Source organism: Castor canadensis, chromosome 1 (assembly GCF_047511655.1).
Source record: "Castor canadensis chromosome 1, mCasCan1.hap1v2, whole genome shotgun sequence".
NCBI lineage: Eukaryota > Metazoa > Chordata > Mammalia > Rodentia > Castoridae > Castor > Castor canadensis.
In genome coordinates this window covers 132275085-132287630 of record NC_133386.1, presented here as the reverse complement: position 1 = coordinate 132287630, position 12546 = coordinate 132275085, and the positions used below count along the sequence as shown (strand labels likewise).

At 43.5% G+C, this 12546-nt stretch overlaps 1 protein-coding gene and 1 non-coding gene across 4 annotated transcripts in view; both read left to right on the top strand.

Moving 5' to 3' along the window:
* The window catches only part of Uvrag (UV radiation resistance associated), a 322555-nt gene that overhangs the window by 164555 nt on the left and 145454 nt on the right, over positions 1-12546 (top strand). For all 3 annotated transcript variants that reach the window (XM_074082663.1, XM_074082669.1, XM_074082674.1), the window contains one exon: positions 199-325. In XM_074082663.1, coding sequence (XP_073938764.1) covers positions 199-325 — 127 coding nt within the window. The remainder of the gene's footprint in view (positions 1-198; positions 326-12546) is intronic.
* On the top strand, positions 12345-12433 carry LOC141416753 (small Cajal body-specific RNA 20). The gene has a single exon (XR_012441346.1).

The following is a 12546-nucleotide window of genomic DNA, read 5'->3' as shown; positions in this document are numbered from 1 at the left end:
TTAAGATTTATTTCTACTTTTATTTCTTGTTTAGCACTATATCCCATTAAGATGATGGTTGCTGATAACTAAATTACTCAACAGATTTATAGGTTTGTTGAGTATTAAACCATTATTCATTTGAAACATTGTAAATGTGTAATTTTAATACCCATGACTTTTATATTCATAAATTTACCTGTGGTTTTATTTACTTAGAAAAAAGAAAATGAATGCCTTCAATTAAAAATTTTGGTGCTTCGAAATGAACTGGAAAGACAGAAGAAAGCTTTGGGACGAGAGGTAGCATTACTGCATAAGCAACAAATTGCATTACAGGACAAAGGTGAGTAGAAACACCATATGAATAGCATAATGTCACCATTATTTTCTTTTTCTATAGGCTCAATTAGTCATTTTTATGTAAGTGCACTGATAGAATTTTCTTTAATTTTAAAAGTACTTTTTTGAAATACTTTGCAGTTGATTCATAGAGAGAAATATTTGCATACATATCTATGTGTAGCTTGAACTTCCATAACGTAAACACAACCACGTAGGCAGAATCTCACTCGGAAACATTGCCAAGACTGCAGGAACCTTAGAGGCTCCTCCTGCTTCCTCCCACCCACATCTCCAACTGTACCAACCACCATCCCGACTTCCATTGCCTGATTTGGAACTTCATAGAAATAGAATCTTACATCTCTGTACATTTTGTGTGTGGGCTTTGTTCAGTACTGTGTTTGTTAGATTCATCCTTAACTTTGTATAGTTGTAATCTGCTTATTGTTAATGTGTGCCATTACAAGCATGTGTATTTATTCCCTTGCTGTTTATTGGCTTCAGTAATTTTCTAGTGCGTCTTTCCTAATGAAGATACTTACATGTTTCAGTTGGATAGAAACCTAGAAGTAGGATTATACAGACAGAATATAGATATCTGTCTTCAGCTTTAGTAGACTGTCCAAAATGGTTTTCGATGTTCATGTCCTCCATCTACTTGTACCCTGGTCCTACATCCTTGTCAGTGTGTGGTGCTTGGTCTTTTTTTTTTTGTTCAAGCCTTTTTTGGTGTGTATGTTGTACTGTCCCCTTGCTCTTCTCATTCTTATTTTCCTGAAGACTAATGAAGCTGAACACCATGTCGCCTGTCTCTTACTGAGTATGCTCTTTCATGAAGTACCAGTTGAAGTCTTGCCTATTTTTTTTTAATTGATTTAACCTTTTTTTTTTCCTTAAATAGAGTTCCTCATATGTTGTGGATATGGTTTCTCTCTTTGCCATGTGCACTAAAAACATGTTCTCCCATTTTGTGGCATGCTGCTTCGTTCTTTAAATGGACAGAAGTTCCATTTTATCCTTCTTTTCTTTTACCTTTGAGGCTTTTTGAGCCTAGTTTAATATGTATTTGCCTATTTTGAGATCTTAGAGATGACCTTCTGTGTTTTGTTTGAAACGCTTTACTATTTCACCATTTACATTTATATCTTTTGATCGTTGTTGTACTGTAGTACTGGGAACTCAGGGACCACTTGAGCAATGCCTCTGCAGCCTAAATTTATAAGTTTTCCAGCTTTATGCCTGCTACCTATAGCATGTATTTCTACATATCTTGCCTATTTTCAAGATCATCAATTTTCAAGCTGAAAATGCTGTAGGATTTTTAAATTTTAAAACATTTTAGGGGCTTTTGCTCTTTTCTTGTATAGCTACACTGTTTCAAGTACAGTACTTTATACTATATTGCATTGTTTAATCACCACAACAACTTTATGATGTAAGATATTAGTTTTTATATTTTACAGTTGAGGAAACTCTAGGTCAGGGTCAAGTAACTTACTTATTCATGTAGCTGACAATGTCTGTGGTTTCCAAAAATCTCAATCACTATATAATACTGCTTTTGAAAAATAAATAGTATGATATGTAAAGCCATGGAAATGTATTTTGTCCTAGCATGTGCTAAGAGATTGGAGATGTAGTTCTTTGACTATGCTCCTTGGTACATTTTGCCTGTGTGATAGAAAGAAGTGTCAAGGTATCTATCATCAGATAAGCAGATGAACCTCTAAGCAGTGATTTCTATTCTTTTAAGAAAGTGAAAATGTAATAATAATTGCTCATATTTATAGAATATGAGCTATATTTTATAGACTAAAAGCTTGTATTAATTGTTCACATTTAGAGGATACTAGTGCCAGGCAATATCATGTTTTCTACTCTTTATCTCATTTGGTTCTTCCTAATAGTCCTATGAATTAAAAAACATTATATCTTAATAATAAAGATATTATATAATATTATCCAGTTTACAAATGAGAGTGATTGTCTAAATCCATATAACAAGTTATGGCCAAGCTTGGTACATTCAGAGTTACTGGTACCTAACTATGTTGCAAAGAAAGATTATAGAATTTGATAGGTATCTGTTGTAGTGTTTTAATTTTTTTTTTTTGGTGGTACTGGGATTTTGAACTCATAGCCTCATATTTGCTAAACAGGTGCTCTTCTACTTGAGCCATGTCCACATTCCTTTTTTACTTTGGATAGGGTATCACATTTTTGCCCTGGGTCAGCCTTGGACTGCTATCTTCCTAGCTGCAACCTCCAGAGTAATTGGGATTGCACCACACCCAGCTTGTTTATTGAGATGGGGTCTTACCACTTTCTTTTTCTGGTCAAGGGTGGCCTCAAATTGTCATCCTTCCAGTTGTGCACCTCCTGAGTAGCTGAGATTACAGGTATGAGCCACTTCCCCTGGTGCTAGTCTCAATTTTAATAATCATGGCAATTACATTCATGTATCCATTTTATCATGGAAAGAAAGGATGTTAATGATCAAATGTATATTTGCCATTATGGGTCAGAACTGTTGATATTTAACACTGAGTTTTTACTTCAGGAGCCCTTTTCTTGCTTTTGCTTATGGAGCTTTTGTTGTTGTTGTTATGACATTGTTATTGTTTTGGTGTGCTGGTATTGAATCCAGGTTCTTGTGCATGTTAAGCCTGCACTCTGCCACTGAACTACACACCTGGTCCATATTTGTGTCTTTGACATGAGAATAACTTTGTGTTTCCCTACACTATTAGAATCATTAGAAGGTTAGGACCTAATATTAACACTATGGTTCCTTATGTAAGTATAATAATGCACTAGGCAGTGGGAAAGAGGAGATAGCTGGGTATAGTTAACCACATTTATTTATTGATACATCCTGATCTTTTTCTTTGGGACCCTTGTTCTTATGGTGGTTGTTCTTGATAATCAAAGACATACTCATTTATTTCTTAGACACTTCATTCTAAGTCCAAAAGCTCAGTTAGTATACAAAGTCAGTAATGTATGATTTGTAACCTTGACTTTGCTATTGAGTCTCCAGATGAAATAGTTAAAAAAATTACTTTACTTCTGCATCTTTTCATACATCTGTTGTGTAAGGATAGATGTTCAAAATAGTGCCATAGGATTTAATTTGTGTAAACATGGAAGAAACCAGGTGCCTATATTGTGGGAAGAATGGCGGACCAGCGAGAACAAGACTCAAACCCAGGTGGTTGGAGGAAAGGAAGATTTATTACACTAGTGGGCCAGCACCCTGGATCTCTCCAAAAATGGCACCAGCCCCGCAGCTCAAGGCTGCCTCAGAACGCGGGAGCAAGCAAGCAGGAAGAACAAAAGCAGATGTGGCAGTTAGCCTTTCGATAGGCGGTTACAACATATCATACTAGCACAAGGTTACCACTTACCACACTAGCACAGGTTACAGCATACCACATTCACACATCTGTGAAACTGGGGTCCGGCTGGGGGAGGATCTTCAGATCTTTCCCCTTGGGTTTCTTTATCATTCCCTCCTATTACTCTCCATAATCCCTTATGACCATTTTGGGGGAGTCATCTAGAGGCAGTCTTTGATATTGTCTCACTAATTGCAATTTAAGGCATTCATCTGGTTGCGAATGAACCTGGTGAGGAGGTTTATCACACAAGGCCCTAGGAGTAATAGCATAAGGAGTACAGTAAGTGGGCCTGCCAGGCGAGCTACCCATGGGGCCCAGCTCTTCCATCCTGTATTCCAAAATGTTTCCTTGTTTTTTTCCCTTGCCTTGATCCTCTCTAGTAATCAGCGTGCATTTTCTCTCACTGTCCCTGCCTGGTTTGCACAGAAGCAACATTCTTCCCCTAAAAACAGGCAAATTCCTCCTTTTTCCTCAATAATGACGTCTAAGCCTCTGTGGTTCTGTAAGACTACGGCCAGCTGCCAGTGAGTCCAACTGATTCTGTAGGGTGACGATGCTCTGTTACACTAATCCTAAAAAAATCCCATGGCCGTTGCTCCTGCCAGGGCGACTCCCAGAAGTACCAGGATGGGGTCCCATCAGAAATGGGTCAGGCTGTCAACTTGTTGGTGTAGGTATTGAGCAACTTTAGTCCCGGGAATATGTCCAAGTCCGGGACTAAGAAAACTAGGGCACAAGCCTCCAACCCCACCCCACCCCCGCCCTCCTGGGTAACAGGTGTGAATCCTGCCCTGACAGGCAAAGTATGTCCCATTAAGTGTTTTGACTCCTTTTACCTGATGGGTACAATTCTTTTTGTTACCAAAGCATTTAGTTTCTCCAATTATTTGGATAGCTGTGCCTGTGAGACAGGTATTGTCGTCTTGGGTTGAGTTGTCCAGGCCCAGCTCATGTATCTCAGATACATTAGTCAGGCCCACCCCAGCATATGACACTTGGCTGGCTCTCAGGCAAATCCAACAGTCTCTTCCTAGTTCAGGGTCTGCTTGTTGTACTAGCTGGTGGCTGCTGTTTGCCGAAGCTATCATTTTAATGAGAGGGGCATTGGGGTGTAACGGGGGCCAATCAGTCCCATCCGAGGAGGGAGGGAGGATTTGCCCCAGTGCCCAGGGGTTCAAGGAGTTAACTGTACTAACTGGGAGAGAGACATTTGCTGCTTTAATCTCAAGCCTAAGGATCTTTAAGACTGCAGGGTCTCCCCAATGATTTTCGAGGAATCCTCCCAGCCTGAAGATCCTAGTTTCCCATCGTTGTGGTTCATCTATTGTTAAATTGGAAGAGGTCTCCCTTTCCTGCTCCCTGTGCCTTAGACTGCTCGTTCATGTTGAAGAGGTTTGAAGATAGCCTCTGAATACTGACACCCTGGCCTTTGGGGGTGGACTCTTTCCAAGCCCCCAGAGAGGCAAAATTGACACATGACCAGTGTCATAGAAAGGACCATGAAGGCTCCCCACAGTTTCACTTCGGCGGTACTCGGCCATACCCATTGGATAGGCGATCTCTGGATGGGCCAGAGCAAGTCAGGGTAGAGGGCCCCAGTTGGGCCCATCTGCTGGCCTCTGGGCCTGGGCAATACCTAAAGGAGACAAGACAAGGGCCTGACAAAGCACAGATGGTGTGGTTAATTAATACAGTTCCCTCTTGTCCTTCCAAGAGTTTGACCTCCCATATCAGTTTATGAGAGACCCCAGCTGAGTCTGGAGGGTTTGTTTGTGAGTCATTTATTATTACTACAGCTGTTAGTAGAATCAGTAGGTCTGTCTGGGACCTCATTGGCACTCTCTCGGGTCAAGGTCAGTTTCAATGGCTGGTCTGGTTTGCCTCAGGATTTCCACTCTGGGCTTGGATCCTCCGCTGGCTTGGTGCACATGTGGTGAATCCACGGCTTCACTCCTGCAACCTTAAGGGCTGAAGGAGTGGTTAGAATAACTTGGTAAGTTTCCTCCCATCAGAGGTCTAGGCTCCCTCTTATTGGGGTTTTGACCCAAACCCAGTCCTCTGGGCTCCATGGGTACAAAGGCCTGAGGGTCACAGGAGCTGGCTCTGGGTGTCCTAGGTGCTAGGCAGTCTCCCTGGAACCATGCACCAAGGCTTTTAGGAACTTCTGGAGGCCAATCTGTCCATACCCCTAAAGGTCTCCAGCCTGTCCAGGTATTAGTGGTGGCTGCCATCCATACAGGACTTCAAAGGCAGAGAGAGCAATTTTTAGGTGTACACCTAATTTTGAACAGTGCCAAGGGTAATATATCTGGCCAGAGTAGCCCTATCTCTTGACATTGTTTTGCTAGTGCTGTTTTGATAGTCCTTTTCATCCTTTCCACTCAGCCTGACGATTGGGGGTGATACTGGGTGTACAAATCTCAGGTCAGCCCGACTGCACAAGATATGCCTTTGACCACTGGCTGACAAAGGCAAGCCTGTTGTCTGACCCGATGCTGCTAGGTACCCCGAACCGAGGAATAATTTCCTTGGTTAGCACTCTTGACACTTCTGTGGCCTTTTCCGTGTGGGTGAGATATGCCTCTGCCCAGCCTATGAAAGTGCAGATCACCACCAGGAGGTACTGATAAGTTTTACTCGGTTGGATCTCAGTGAAGTCCATCTCTAAGCGTTGGAATGGGTAGACCCCCTTCTTCTGAGAGAAAGTGGGGACTTGGGTCTCTGTCCTGGGTTATGTTGGGCGCAGCGCAGGCAAGTTTTGCTGGCTACTGAGTTAAAGTCGCCAATTGGGGAATGACCAGGTATTTGTGTAATAGTTTTTGTAGGGAGGTTTTGCCCAAATGGGTGATGTCATGTGCCAGCCTTGCCAGGCCCAGGGCTGTCTTTTCTGGTATTAGGATCCTTCCTTCCAGGGTTATGAACCAACCTTCTGAGTTCTCTTTAGCCCCTGTTTCATGGGCCTGTTCTCTCTCTTGTGGGCTGTACTCTGGGGTCTGGAAGGAAAGGGAGGGCAAAGCATATTTTGGCTGGAGTAGTGTCTTCCTTTTGTACTTCTTCTGAGAGGGCTGCTTCTTTTGCTATCCTGTCTGCCAATCTGTTTCCTTGGCTGATCTTGTCTGGTCGGTTGGTATGGGCTAGATAGTAAATGATGGCAATGGCTCAGGGCTTCCAGACTACCTCTAACAATTGTAAGATTTGTTGACAGTTTTTTATTTCTTTACCTCTGGATGTCAGTAGGTCACTCTCTTTATAAATGGTCCCATGGATATGCAAGGTTGCAAAGGCGTAATGCCAGTCAGTGTAAATGTTGGCTCTCTTTCCATCTGCTAGGGTGAGGGCCCTGGTGAGGGCGTATAACTCTACCCATTGGGCTGACAATGGTCTGGCAGCCATCCATGTTCCACTACTTGTGTGACGATAGTCACTGCACACCTGGTCCAGTATCCTCCCTCTTGTAGGCTCCAGCTTCCATCAGTGAAGAGCTCCAGGTTGGCATTGGGAATGGCGGTGTTTGTGAGGTCAGGCTGGGAAGAAAAGACTTCATCTAGAATCTCCTTGCAGGAGTGGAGAGGTTCGTCCTCCTCTTCTGGCTAATATGTGGTGGGATTGAGAGTCCTCACTGCTTCGACTCGCAGACTTGGGGGGGTTCTCACCCAGTAAAGCCTAATATCTGGCCGCTCATTCCTGGTCATCCATTGACTGGCAGTGCTGTTGAGCAGAGAAGTTACTTGGTGGGGGACCTGGAGCGTGATGCATTGTCCCAGAGTCAGTTTATCTGCTTCTTGTATTAAGAGGACAGCCACTGGCAGTGCCCAGAGGCATGGGGGCCAGCTTGAGGCCATGGGGTCTAATTTCTTGGACAGGTAGGCTACTGGCCAGCTCCATGGCCCCGGTGGTGGTCAGGACGCCTAATCCTACACCTCCCTTCTTAGAGAGGTGCAAAGGGACGTCAGGGAGAGCCAGGGCCAGTGCCTCGTCCAGGTGCCGTTTGAGTTTTTGGAATGTGTCCTCTTGGTCAGGGCCCCAGTGCAACAGTCCTATGGGGTTACCCTTTAGTGCCACATAGAGTGGCCCAGCACTGACTGAGAATCTGGTTTGTCTCATATGCTGAATGGATTGGAGCCCCACAGTAGTATTTTGATCCCAGTCTGGTCTTGTGTCTGGGATTCTCTCATCTGCCCATCGCTCCAGATTTGAAGTCTGTGGTGGAGTTTGGATATCCATGCTCTGGCTGCTTGGTGTACTCGCCAGTGCTCATCAGAAGTGAAGGGGGTAGACATGAGCTGACGGCAATCATCCCAGTTGGGTTGGTGGCTATGGACAATGTTGGTCAAGAGTTCTGTTACAGCCTGTGGTTCCTCTGAGTATGCTGGGGTGTGCTGCTGCCAGTTCAGGAGGTCGGTGGTAGTGAAGGGCTGGTACACGTACTGCATGGGTCTGGCTGTGTATGACCCGTCTGCCTGGGGTAAAGGTGGCCCCGGAGCCTGGTGCAGGCTCCATGGTTCCTGCCTCCTTGCTTGTTAGCCTCCCAAAGTTCGACAAACTTCCCCAATGGTTCATGTCTTTCTCTGGGGCCATCGAAGGCAAAGGGGGGTATAACGAGGGAGCTGTTGGATGACATGGGCAGGGGTTTGGCTCCGATGCCCCCTCCTTTCCATTGGAGTCCTCTGAGTTGGACACATGTCTTGAGGGGGCCGGGGTGGTGAGGCACACCAGAGGAACATATGGTAGCAGGTCTGGTGGCTCAGATTCTGAGGTGTGGTGGACCTCAAATTTCTTTTCTTTTACTTTTCTGTTAACCAGAATGGCTGTGTGTCTCTGAGGTGTATGAAAATGTAGCTAGTCAGGTGAGCGGGTGGCCAAGATGTACCAGAAGTCAATGTAAGGAAGCTGGTCTGGATGACCTGGATCCCCAACAACTCTGTCTCTCACACGGGTGATAGTGGCTAGGTCCAGTGTGCCCTCTGTGTTCCATCCTATGTTGAAGGTGGGGCATTCTACCTCACAAAAGGTTCGGAGCTTTGCTGGCTTAATCCAGACTCCATAGTCACCCAAGAAGCCATCCCTAAATTAGCAAGCATGGTCTGGAGCACTGTCAGGTGCTTTGACCCAGAAGAACCCATTTTATATGTGCCTGGTGATTATCAGTGTCACAGGACAGACAAAGGGAAGGGGTACCTCTCATTGAGAGGCCACACAGGTGCTCGTCTGGCCGCAGCCCCAGGCAATGGGGTCAAGTGTGGCTTGGCCATAGTGGGTTCAGCCTGTCAGGGTGACTTACAACAATCGGACACTAGTCTGATCCCACCCTAGACTGTATGCCAATCACCGTGAAATCACAGATCAGGCCCATAGCCTTTAGGAGACCTTAGAGGTGCCCAGCCCTGGAGCCACAAATTCGAGCTTAAAGCAAGTGAGTCAAGCTGCTCAGTCACACACCACTCACTCAGAGTTTAAAACAGTCAGTTCCTATTTATTTTCCCCTAAAATCCTGGCCTGCTCTAGTCGCAGTTGACCGGAATCACATGGGTCGCAGAGGAAGGGGATGCATCACCCTGGATATTGCTCAGGGTTCGGCCGTTCCTCTGTGGAGGATCAGTCCATGCCGGCTCCTTACACTGGCTACCCTGGGGCTTCCTAACTGGTCTACGTCTGCTGCAGGTCTCCATTTCACTCCACCAGTGTGAGGGCCCGGTCTGAGGCTCCCCAGTCTCCTTCACTCGTCTGGAAGGAGACCCCAGAATCACATCAGGAGTGTGCATTTCCCGATTCCAGGGACTCCCGCAGGCTGCAGAGCCCAGGAGTGGGGACTCGTTACCTGGCGGGGCTCAGAGGTCTGATCTTGCCAGCGCCTCCACAAAAGTTGCGGGAAGAATGTTGGACCACTGATACCAAGACTCAAACCCAGGTGGTTGGAGGAAAGGAAGATTTATTCCGCTAGTGGGCCAGCAACTGGATCTCTCAAAAATGGCACCAGACCCATAGCTCAGGGCTGCGGGGTTTTTATGCCTCAGAACGCAGAAGCAAGTGAGTGGGAAGAACAAAAGCAAACGTGGCAGTTAGCTTCTCACTGGGAGGTTACAACATATCATACTAGCACAAGGTTACAATTTACCACATTAACACAGGTTACAGCATACCACATTAGCATATCTGTGAAACCCGCTGGCCTGGGGACAGGGGTAGGGAATTTACCTTCAGATCTTTCCCTGGGGTTCTTTATCACCTATTATGTATTCTTGATTTTTTGCTTATAAAAATCAATTGCAACAGGATGATTTGTTGGAAAGAGGCAAGATAGATAATTTCTGTCCATGCTGCTGACTTGCCAAGTGGACACATAACTCCAAGGGGCCTCACTTCTCCACATGCATGAGTTTCCCCTCCTATGCCTCAAGGCAGTGAGTGTCTCTCAAGCTGTGGTCTGCAGCAACTTTCATGAGCTGTCTCATGAGCTTATCTTTTCAGGATTAATGTTTATTAATGTATATATTTTCATTTCTGGACGATATTAGTAGTTTAGCTTATGATGTTTAATAAAAAACAGATTTCCCTCATTAGTGTCTAAAGCCAAGTAACCTTCCACTAACGAACTGTTGTTTTACACAGCCTTTTGTCCTAATTCAACCCTCAAATCTTTTTGAAACACTCTATAAAAATTAGTTTGCTGGAAATTTGGTTTGCTAATGATACATCATTAAGGGAGTGTGGTCAGTAGAATGTAAGTCTTTTATGAATAGATGTTGATAAAAAGCCAAGGATACTTCACTGGCCTTTTCAATGGCGTTTATTTTATAGAAGCAGGGTCCTCCAATATTTGTAGGATGAACTACTTTTATTTTTGGAAGTGTTTGTCTGAGAAGTATTGTGTGCTATGTTTCCATTTGGCCTGTGGACCAATAGCCAGAGAACTTTGTTCTGTCATATTCTTTTAAAATAATAGGGCAGGTAAAAATGAATTTTCCTCAAAGATTACTTTGATTTGGTAGCATTCTGATTAAGAAAACTGGACTAAAAGTCTGCCATTTTCTCAATTTGTGCTTAGAAAGTCATTCAACATTTTAGGAAAAAAAATTTCAGGAAAAAAAATCATTTCAGGAAAAAAAATCTGAATTTTACACTTAAGATATCTTTCAACTCTAAGATTCTAATTGTCTTAGAAGGGTAGGGTTGGGAAAGGATGGAGATCTATTCACCTTCTTTTAGACATCTTTGTATTGTTCAAAGTATAATGCCAATGACATTTTCCAGAAATAAAAGATCCCCCGCCCCAAAAATACACTATCTGACATAAGGGCAGCCATAGCTGCAATGAACTTCCTGCAGAGTCCTGCAGAGTCGTTGGGTGGGAGCAAGCCATTAGAATTCTCTAGCCAGCCGGGCTGTTCTCCTGTTTCACTCAAGACTTTTCAGTTCCTTTTGGTAAGCAAGAGCAAAACCAAATATTTTCGATGACACAGTGTATAGCAGAGGTCAAATGGGTCAGGTTTCATTGCTCAAATTTGGAAAAATAAATTCTTCTTTGTAATTTCAGTGAATAAAAAGTTGTTGCTAATATAAGAAATGTTTCATATGGAATTCCTATCAATTATGACAGTTTCTTGGTGTCACTTTCTGAGAAATTTGAGTAATCAGAGTAACATATATGTACTTTTTCCTTTTTTGTTATCTTCTTCTTGGTCAGTAAATTGCTATGTTCTTTTGACCTGCATCTCACATAAAAGAAGAATCACACTGTATTTGACTTTAATGCCTTAGATTCTATCAAAAGGCACGTGGGTGGAAAGATTATTTCTCATAATTTAGTTGAAATTATAGCACAATTTAAGTTTTGTCTATTGCTTGTGTTTTGATTTTTTTGTAGACATGTTATATAAATCCCTAAACAGGCTTCCTTCAAGTTTATTAATATCTGCCTTTTAAATATTTCTGGACCCAAGCCTGGCACAGTTGCTCATGAAAATCCGAATCAGGCAAAAAAAATTAGGGAGACCCCATTTCAACCCATAAAAAGCTGGGGTATTATGACATGCACCTGATACCCCAGCTACACAGGAAGCATAAATGAGAGGATCACGGTTCAAGTCAACTTGTGTATAAGTGAGGAAACCCTATTCGAAAACTACCTAGGCAGGTGCTATACTATTTGAGCCATGCTTCTAGCCCTTGAAAAATACCTAAAGCAAAAAGAGCTGGGGGTCATTGTAGATTACTTAGGCAAGTAATCTGAGTTCAAACTCCAGTACCACCAAATTAATTAATTAATTAAATTTCTGGACCTGGGGCCAATTTTTCCCTTGGATTTATGCTATTAACATTCTTTTGCTTGTAGCGGCTGGTACTGAATGCAGCTTCCAAAAGGCAGTGGAAGCAAGACAGCCTTTGGATGGAGGAACTGGGGACACATACGGGTCCTGAAAAGACCTTCAGATTTTACTTTCAAAACGATTAAATTTCCAGATATTTATAATGATTTAATTCCAATAATACCTTAGTCAAGTTGTAAGAAAGGTAATCTGTCATGTTTTAATCTCCTCCTTTTCCAGTGGAAGCTATAGGTATATAGAATTATGTTACCTTACAGAGTTAGAGTTTAGTTTCTCATAATTTTTTCTCCTCGGCCAGGGCGGGAGGCCAAGATCAGCCTTGAGGACCATCATCAGGACTGCTCCTAGCCAGGCAGCCCTGTTTTCCTCCCTCACACATTTGTTAAAACAGAAAATACACCTCTGAAAATCAGAACCCCAGGTAAAGAAATGGTACCTATGCTGAGTCTCCAAGAATACGTAGTAGGTAGCCAGGGGAGGTAAGATCTTCCAGG